Raw genomic sequence first — 10,442 nt, forward strand, 5'->3', positions numbered from 1 at the left:
ATGCTGGTATTAATTTGGACCCCTCGTTGTACACCACTTGCAGAGTTATGATATCTACTTGGCATAATAGTATATGCGCAACACCATTTTTTAGATGGATAAGGCAGCATTATTAAATATGCTATTTTCTTATTTTCCTCATTTTTAAGTTATTTATTTTTATAGTGAATTAATTTTCGACTGATCAAATTTTTTCCTTTCATATCAAACACATCCTAAACAGTGAATTTCTTACGAGATGTACTCAAGCTAAAACCATCATATAATATAGATGGGAGAGAGTATAATGTTTATTAAATTAAAAATGCTTATAAGTTGTGTCTTTCATTAATTATAACTTATAAACACTTAATTTATAAGAACTTTTAGTGTGCCCTAAACGCGTAAATACTTATTATTTACTTCTTTGGCTTACATGAATTTCGTTTAAATATACAACAACATTATAATAGTAACAATATCTTAATTCTATATAAGTTAGAAATCAGCTATATAAATCCTCATGGTAGTATTTCTTTTTTTAAGATAATACAATCGAATACAAGACATAAAAACTAAAACTGGGGTCAGTATAACAATTAAAAAACAAATCTGAAAAAGGAGGTACTAGCTAGTAGTACTAACTAGTAAATTCAATAAAAAGTTGATGAAAATACATTTAATGTTGTAGTAAATTTAACGACACAAAGTTAATAAATTATTCCACCAGAGCCTACCAAAGGTAGGTTTAGTAAATAGTTTTGTTACAGGTTTATTGGTAAAACTATTCAAAGTTTACTGAGAAGAATTAAATACGGAAACATAAGGAGTTACGATGAGAATTATTCTCTCTTTTTTCTATGTGGTGTTTTTAATTTGCGCTAATCTCATTCTTAATTAGGTCTCGAATTCGAGCCTAGGGAAAAAATCTTGTTAGGAGTGTCACCTCAAATGAGCCATGCAGTGCGCAATTTAAATTTTTTTCAAATTTTGTGGGAACCCAATACAGACAACAAACGCAAAATGGAAAATCAAGAAAAAGAACTACTCGATCACTCCAAAAAAGTTGAAAAAGATTCTTTTTTAATAATTTATTCTTAATCAAATGTCTTAAAAAGGATAATTCTTTAAATAAGGCTAAAATTAGAAGAAAAAATATGAGAATACTCTTCTTGATTTTGTGATAACAATAGCATATTCAGTTAAATTTAAAAAAGATATCAAATTTTATTATTACCTCGTAAAAATAGAGAAATCGTTTCTGACTTGTTGATTTTGGAAACGCAACTTACTATGAAATGGGGAGGGGAAGGAGTAAAAGAATTCAAAAATAGGTAAAACATTAAATGATGTGAGCAGCTGACATTTTGCTCCATTAGTATATTAGCTTTTACTAGGTTAGGTTTCAGAGCAAAATTAACTGTACCTCAGCAACAACTCCAGTTGGACCCTCCTCGAACATGATCGTAATATCAACTTAAAGATACTCTTAACACGATATAATAATGATTTTGACGAAATTTCCTTTTTAAGTTAGCGAACCTTATAGAAAAACTGAATAGACTATTGGTTGGAGAAGGATAGATTTGAAAAGGAATAATTAGTATCTTTTTTATTTCCTAAACTGAATATTATTCTTGACCTAATTTATTTGACTAAAATGAGGTTTAAAATCAATGTAACGGCGGTAGTATTAACTTTGGTTGTATAGGGGGTTAAATAAGTTATTAATATTCAATAATGTTAGTTTGACAACTAAAAGACATAAATGAAATCTCAAGAACAGTTGTAAAATATTTATGCTAAATTAAACATGGTGCTTAATTTCATTGCCTAACATGGCGGTTGGAAAATGAAGTCGTGTTGATCGCTCTATCTTAGAAACTTTTCGATATGAATTAAGATTAGTCGTATTTCAAAATAAATGCTCTTTTCTTTTCAAATACTTATTATATTTTATTTTTAAAAATCAAAATACATAAATTTTGATTAATATTTTAAGATGTATTTTTCACGAAATTAATATTAAAATAATCACAATTCATATTTCTTTTCATACATTTTTTAAATATATAAATTCTATTTTTTAAAATATTGAATTAATTTAATCTAATTGAGTTGTAAAAAATAGTCAAATTGACTCTCAAAATACAAAACATGACAACTGAAAAATAGTATTATTCCGTCTCAAAATAAGTGTTACCTTAGAAATTAAAAACAAATATTAGTATGTTTTTCCAATTATTGTATCCTTATACTTCATCTTCTTAATCAACTTTTCAAGCGCATTAATTAAATAAAAAAAGTTTAGTAAACTACACATTGTATTTATTGACTTTTTAATGAATTTTTGCAAAGATAACACTTATTTTGAGACGAAGGAAGCATCAGTTATCTTTTTAGGTAAGACTTTCCGATATGATTTATTATTAGATTTAATGAGAATTGCCTTATGCTTCATTAAATTAAATTTGGTTAGCCGTTAGATTTTAAATGAGAGTTTTTAGTTCTCTAATCTTAGTACTACACCTAGATTTACAAAAATAAGATAGGACAAATATATCCAACAATAAAGCATTGATTAAAAGCTTTCTCATCACATTTTAGTTGAAGATATTTACTATATTCTCAAAGTTCCATCAAACTTTATTCAATGCAATATATTAAATTCAAGAAACAACTCTATTTTTCTACCTTCAAATTAACTCCTCTCATCTAATTCTATACCAAATTCTTCTCTATTTTCCCCCCCTGTTATAATCACACAATTAATTCTGCACTAAATTTCCTTTCTCCTACACATTATATAAATCTTGTCAATCTTTTCCTTTTTCTCCAAACAACTCCCTTTTGCCTATACAAAAATTCAGGTAATATTTTATCCAATTATTTTCATGATTAGACTTTTTTATTTTATTTTATTTTTCTCTAGTAGTGGTTGTAGACTAAAAAAACTGACTTTATCTAATTAATTTGCTCTGTTTTAATATAAATACAGGGGATTCTTGATAAAGTTGTTCAAATTAGAAAGGAAAAAAAATGAACTACAGAAGGGAGAGTAGTCATGATCCAAAACTTGATTTGAAGCTGAATTTATCTCCACCTAGGGAAAATAATAATAATAATATTTTTCCAATATCACCAAGCAGATCATCGTCATCGTATACTTCTTCAATGGAAAGATCACCAGCAAGTTCGTGTGTTTCAAGGGAACCTACTCCAGATGATCATAATCATCAACAATTTTTTGGTAGCCCAGAAGCAACAACTACTTCAATGATGTTAGTGGGATGTCCAAGATGTTTAATGTATGTTATGTTATCAGTCAAAGATCCAAAATGCCCGAAATGTAAGAGCTCTGTTTTGCTTGATTTTTTCCGCGAGGATAGAATCAAGAATACAAAAAATTGATGATGATCATCAAGAAATGCAAGGAATTTCAGTAGTTCAATTGGTTGACTTTCTGAACTGTCATCTTGTTGGTGACTGTTTGATTCCTCAGTTGGTTGACTTTCTGTTGGTGAGGGTTGGATTTCTCAGCTGATTAAAAATAAATATATATATATATATAACCCTTTACTGAGGTTAATTAGGTTTTAGTAGTGTTTAATTTCTTTATATATGATGTAATCCCTGTTGTCTTTTTGGTTGCTTAGAAGATAGAAGGGAGGAAAGAACTTTTTTTTTCTCGAGAGTTTGTTGAGGTAATTGAATGGATTTGATGAAAATCTTGAATGTAACCAAAGAGGCTAGTATGGTTTTGGTTGTAAGTCGTATTATGGTCATCATATTAATTCATTCATGTTTTAGTAGCTCTTGGTTGCTATCTTTACTAAATGCATGCAATTAATATTTTGTTGTAACCACCGCGTTAATGCCATCTCTAAGTATACTTTTAAAATTTCAGTTTAATTAATCATACAATATTCACAATTCATTTTCTTGATTGATTTAAATTTGTACCAAATAAAATCACTATAAAATTAGGCCGTATTAACTTCATTCATAGAACTCTAACGTTTTCTTGTCATTAAGTGTACATACAAGTTACAACACATGTTAGGTGTTCATAATAATTACTTGGGAGACCTTTCACATGGTTTTAGGTGTAATTCGAAAGAAATTATGTGAGTCAATCAGGTCAAATTAAAGCATTTATTAAGAAATTTCCTCAGTGTTCAAACATAAATTGGATACGAATTTGAGAAGGAAGGAGGGGAAAAGAAGCAAAGCATCATTGACATTAGCTTGTAGTATTCGTTTTAGAGTTCGACTAATTCAATTTTATGTCAGAAAGTCTCATTTTTGAAAAGTTTTATATCTAGAGCCGAATCTAAGACCTCTGATAAAATAAAATACTATTCACCATGATCTTTAATGATTCTTGAGACTTGAATGGCCGGCCTCGTGCCAAAAAGGATCATCATTAATTGTGTCCTCATCAAGCTTTCACTTGATGAGAACTTTAACTTGGATATAAAATTAGATTATACTTTTTAAAATTTACTTAGTTATAGAATAAAGATAAAATACACATTCAAATTCCATGAAAACAAACAATATCAATTACTATCAAGTATTCATATTTCAAATTTAACATTTTAAAAATCATTTGAGTGTCATTAGTGGGGTTATAAATTAATTGGGAGATTATTACCTAAAATAGCAGTCAATTAATTTAAATTGATGAAAGTGACACAAACGCGTTCATATAATAATCGAAGTCTTAATTACTTGCGTGGACAAGTTTTAAAGTCCAACTTATATTTAATCTACCAATTGTCAAAAGGGCGGCCAAATTGTGTTAATAACATCTTTATCAAGTTATGAACAATAAACGGTGGGTGAGCTAATTAGCTACATTACCATGTATTATCATTTAATGTAAAGCTACCATTTTTGGATTGTTCACATGTGACATTTAGAAACTTCCACAGTTTGGATTCATTTCCTAGTTTAATTAAAGAAACTTGTATTTCTTCACCTATATATCTATTCTTATTGGTTGGTTCTTCATAAAGTGAGTCTAATGTCATGTCTCGCTACTTTGCCACTCAAATATTTTTTAGGTTGTGAAAAGGTCAGTGAAACTTTAGATATTTTTCAGGAACACTTTAAAATTCTCTAGAGTTAGAGAGAATTATAGAATAGAAACTAAAGTGTAAATATGTAAGGACTTGTATAGTAAATGTTATTTATATTTAGGGCCCTAGGAAGTGGTAGTATAAATTGAGGGTCTCTCATTTGCAAAGACATCCAACAAGTTGTAAAATATTCTCCGAGCAATACAAAACCTTCTTTCAAATCTTTCTTAGTTTTTCTTTCGTTCTTTCATTCTCTTAGCAATATTAAATTTCAAAGGGATTATTTGAGCTTATAAAAACGTGAAAGATTTGTGAGTAATTTGTCAAGTACCGCACGATGTATTAGTGAGACTCTAAGTCCGTGACACTAAGGCGTATGAATTAATAAATCCTATTTAGGCTTAGAAGGGTGTGGACATTGCAGTGGTGGAGTTAGAAAATTTAAAAATATATATATACATAAAACTAAGCTAAGCAAAGTAATTTCATGAAGAAAGAGGTGATATTTGCCATTCTCGTGGTTTAGGCATTGGTTGGTTGGTTAGTTCATAGCCTTGGAAAAGGTAAGTTTCCAATCGATGTAATAATTTGTATATATTTATGAATCCTTTTAATACAAATATATGATTCGAATCAAAGTTATTAAATATAACTATTATCGTAATACACAGAAGCTTCCCCGGAATAACCGGGCTTTATAGTTGCTTACCTAACCCAAAATGAAATCAACAACCATGGCCTATCCTTTTAAATTCGTAGGAATAGCACTAGGTAGTCGATAATAATGGCATCATTTAAAACACAGCCAGTTATTGAAAGTTATTTAAAGTTTAATTAATATTAACAAATTTCAGACTTGTGCTGCTGCTCCTTCTCCTCTGAATACTGGTATGGGTTTAGAACTTGAGATTTTATTAGTCGGGGATCTCAAGAAAATATATTTTTAGACGAGAGACAAAGAAGTATCTATTCTCTCTGTTCACTTTACATATTCACTATATTAAAATAAATTTTCACTTTTATTTATTAACTTTAGCATATTAAAAGAGAAACAATTTCAAATCCAAAATCCCGAAAGTCAGGCTTGTGGAGTTCATAACTTTAGATCCGAAGAACTGAAGTTTGAATTTTTTGACCCACGATTTTCAACTTCAATAATATAAGTTCGAATTTAATTCTGTAGTGGCTAAATTTTAAATTTCTATATTCTTTCTCTTCTTTAAATAGAGATCCTAAAAACTTCCAACCTTAAATGGTAAGTCTAGCAGTCTAAACTTTTCTGAAAGCCCATTACAGTTCGAATTGCGACCCAACAAATAATACATGTAAACGTTACATAAATCTCATATGGTTAAGAATTAATTATGTCTTATTCCTATTCTTTCTCAAATTATAAAAATCTCTTAGATTTATAGGATCTCGATCACTAAAAGGAACAACATGAGACACTTGCCAATTATTCGAATTGTAGAAATAAGGAAATATGTGGATACATAGCACACGAATTGTTAATGATACAATACTTAATGGGAATGATGTATCCGAGAGGAAATAGAGATGTATCCGAAATGGGAAGGATGTATCCAGAGGAAATACATATATATCCGAGAGAGGATAAAGATGTATCCGAACGGGGATTTTTGTAATATTTTAGATGATAGAAAATTTTAGAGATTATGATAAAATAAGATACGTATTTATGTAATTTTTCCAATATCCAATGGGCTTCGTTCCCCTCATATTGGGAGTAAACAACTACAACCTTTGTGCTATATTGGTTGTCCATACCTCCATATTACAAAAAAAATAGTTATTTTAAATTACTTTGTCAATTTACAAAATCGAAATTGAAATCAATTGTGTTTTTCTAGTTTATCCTTACAATTAATTTTTATTAAAATGTGTAAGCAAGTTTGTAAAGTTTCAAAAATGTTTCTTAAGAGGTAGATTAGTAAAACTATCCTTATTATTTATAATTTCTTAAGGGACGTGTAAAAAAAAATGGACAATTATTATGGGACGGAGGGAATAGTTACTATTAAACAATAGGTTTCTTCAGGGTAAAATAGTACCAATAGTTAAGACAAATTAGAAGTTCTTGATGATAAATAATTCAAATAATGATCCCAAGGACATTGAGATTATTCTCTTCAATTAAAAAAAAACAAAATGAAATGCTAGTTGATTTTGCTCAAAAGTGTTTTGAAAGAAGAAAAAAATAACTCTATGATTATCACTATTAGAAATTGTTATCAATTGAGTCGTGCTAGCAGAGCTAAGCTCTGCATAGCTAACACTATCATGACGTTATGTTAAACCTGTATTTACGAAATTCCTATTGACATACACAAAATATAAGGATGCCCTCGATGATTCGAATAAATCAATTGATGGTAGCAATTAGCCTACTTTCATATGCACTAAGGTTGGAGATGCCCTTCAGACTTTCAAAGCCAAGTTAAGAACAAACCTCAACTCTTGGATAAATTTTTCTGGTCTTTCTTTGATTTTTTCCTATCTATTTCCCTTAATTGGAATATAAAAACAGGAGTAACACTGCAATTTTTTTCCTTTTTTAAAAAAAATTATTATATCAAAGGAAGCAGAAGTCTATATTTCCTGGCCAGAAAATGCACATGGGAAAGGAAGAAGTAATAGAAGTTGTCAAAATTGTATTGGCAACTGTCAAGCAGTGTCATGATTCATGAACTATATTTATGATGTTACAATCATGTCCTACAAAAGCACAAAAGAGTACTGCTTTTAGTGGGCAAAATATCATATGCCAACCATATTATTAATTGGTACTATCACTCTACAACTTTTGGAAGGAAGTCTCATAGTAATACTACCGCTAATCAGATACGGAGCCAGGATTAAAATTAGAAGTTTGGAAATTTTAAATTTAAGAATAGAAGAGAAAACTATTGCAAAGCATGTTTTCTAGAGAAATTTTTGTAGATAGTGTGAGGTCTGAACCATAACTCTTGCTTGAAAAGCATTTTCACAGCGCTTTCTTTACCACTAAGTCGTCAATCAGTTTTGTTAAGAGTTTTACAAGTTAATATACACATATATTTATTTAATGTCTATAGAAAAACTACTGGATTTGTCCGAACCCCCACTTAGCTCCGTCTATGCGGCCAACACCACTACTTTAGTCCAATTCAACTTTAAGCTACTGAGAATATATTCATAACATAAGATTAACATACAAAATCATAAATTTAAATGTTGGTTCTTGTTATATATCATTAAGCATAGAAATAAGTACATTTATTTTCACTTGATTTAAATCTTCCAGCAATAGCCATTATGATATGAGGCCTCTAATTCATTATACAACTAAAATTAAACATTCCTCTGAATGTTATCATCTACTACCCCCACTGACCACTAGACCATAGGCCTCAAAAAGGCAAATCTTTGAGTGATTAACCTCAATTATGTAGTGCAAAAACTACAAGTAAAAAGGGACTAAAAGTTTCACCATTGCCTTTTTTTTTCTCATTTGCACATTTGCTGCTTGAAGCCAAACTTTTCATTTTTGAGATCAAATTCAACTAAGTAATTCTGCATCTGAAAATTGCCCAAAATTATCGATGGACCGGTAGATAATTCAGGGCCAAAAGCACTGTCTGTGACCATAGTTAAACAAATCACATCAGTTTCACCTGCAAATGAGAAGTAATTTGCTATTGGCAATGTCATCTCTGCACCACCTCTGTAATGAAACTTTAGCTCTGGTAAAGACACTGTTTCTTGCCTGGAAATATTGAAACATGGCCTTAAACCTGTTATTATCTCAATACTCTCACTTCTTGGAATACCCTTTACTTGTTTCACAAATGCATCAAGTACTGGCTCAAAAACACCGCGATTCATGAATGTGAAAGTCGTGCCTGAATCCACAATACTCCCACCATTTCCATTGGAATCTGGTGTTAAATACTTGTATGGAATCATCACTTTCTTCCCTCCAACTGTAATTTTCCTCAAACTAACATAGTAATATACTGACAATGCATTTTTTTCAGACACCACTGGGTTTTTCTGCAATGGGGTATAGCTTAAATCTGAAGTTTTTTCACCACTAGCATTGAAATCCAAAACAAGATTGCTACTTTTACCAGTATCATCAAATTTATGTGAAACAAGACAATAAGAGAACTTCTTGACATCTAATTGACTTGGTAATGATGCAAGTCCACGGCCTAAACCAGCAATTCCAGCAGGCTGTTTAGATGAAAACAGAGAACATCCAACAAGAAAATTGGGAACTTTCTTGTTAGACAGGTCAAGTGTGTCAACAAGAGCAAGACCCCCTGTAGAGCCTGCACCATAAAGTATAATATATGGTGGACAGACCTGTTTACAATTAGTAGGCGATTCGCAATCTTGGCAACGAGATTTTGGATTATTGCTATGAATCCAACCACATTTTGGATTCAAACAACCAAGAACTCGTGCGGATGACGAAGATTTGGGAATGAATGTAGGAATGGACTGTGAAGTAGCTGAAGAAACAGAGCAATTGGTACATAAGTACCTTGTTGTACATGGGAACCAAACAAAGTCACTTCCAGTGTCCATAATGAAAGGGATTTTCTGTGGAGGTGTACCAAAGCTAAGAGTAATTGAGTAGCCTCCATAGCTTTGAGGGTACAAAGGGGTTGTGGAAACAGGGGAATCTTGAGATTTTTTTATGTAATTTGCTCTGGCCAAGGAAATGGAAGCTAAATGTGTGAGCTTTTCATAGAAATCTTGAGATGGGTTTTTTGTGTTGAAAAGTGAGAGAGGAATGGTAGTAGTGGTGGAGTTTGATGAAGAAATGAAGGGAAAGAGGAGAGAAAGCAAAGAGAAAAACAGAGCAAAAGAGAGAGAAGACATTGTGTTATTTTTTGGGAAATGTGCCTTTTGGACCCAAATTAAATAGTTCAAGTAGCTTAGTAAGTACAATAATATAGGAGACAAAGCATCAACATTATTTGCAGTGGAATGTGTTATAGTGTAAGAGGTTTTATGTTTGAATTTTCTTAGATACAAAGTTATTTTTATCGAAAAGTGTTTTATTTTATTGTGAAGTTTTTTCTTGTACGATTATGAATTTAGTTAAATTTCAATATAAATATCGGATATAGAAGGAAAGAATATAAATTTGGAGCCAGTTTTGCGGCTAACGTGACTCTACTTTCACTGTGACATGTGATTCTTGCACTTTAGTGTAGATATGAGCAATAAGTTTCCACAAAGTGTATATAATAAGGGTCGGTGGGGGGACTTTTTGGGCCAAGTTGTTCAAACTTTAGGTAGTAACCGTTGCACAGTATTGCTTATTTTCGTATGTTATGAAAACTTTTGAGTTCGAGTTTTAAATAT

General features: G+C 30.7%; 1 protein-coding gene across 1 annotated transcript; it reads right to left on the reverse strand.

Annotated features, from left to right (window-relative positions):
* Positions 1-8,285: 8,285 nt before the first annotated feature.
* Positions 8,286-9,962, reverse strand: LOC125807436 (probable aspartyl protease At4g16563). The gene has a single exon (XM_049487153.1). The coding sequence runs from the start codon at positions 9,951-9,953 to the stop codon at positions 8,571-8,573; it is 1,383 nt and encodes a 460-aa protein (XP_049343110.1). The 5' UTR covers positions 9,954-9,962; the 3' UTR covers positions 8,286-8,570.
* Between the last annotated feature and the right edge of the window lie 480 nt (positions 9,963-10,442).

Source organism: Solanum verrucosum, unplaced genomic scaffold (assembly GCF_900185275.1).
Source record: "Solanum verrucosum unplaced genomic scaffold, falcon-dt-bn FXZP01000183.1, whole genome shotgun sequence".
NCBI classification, from domain to species: domain Eukaryota; kingdom Viridiplantae; phylum Streptophyta; class Magnoliopsida; order Solanales; family Solanaceae; genus Solanum; species Solanum verrucosum.

Excerpts from the sequence above, each read along its gene's own strand:
- LOC125807436 (XM_049487153.1), bottom strand. The coding sequence starts at position 9,953 with ATGTCTTCTCTCTCTTTTGCTCTGTTTTTCTCTTTGCTTTCTCTCCTC.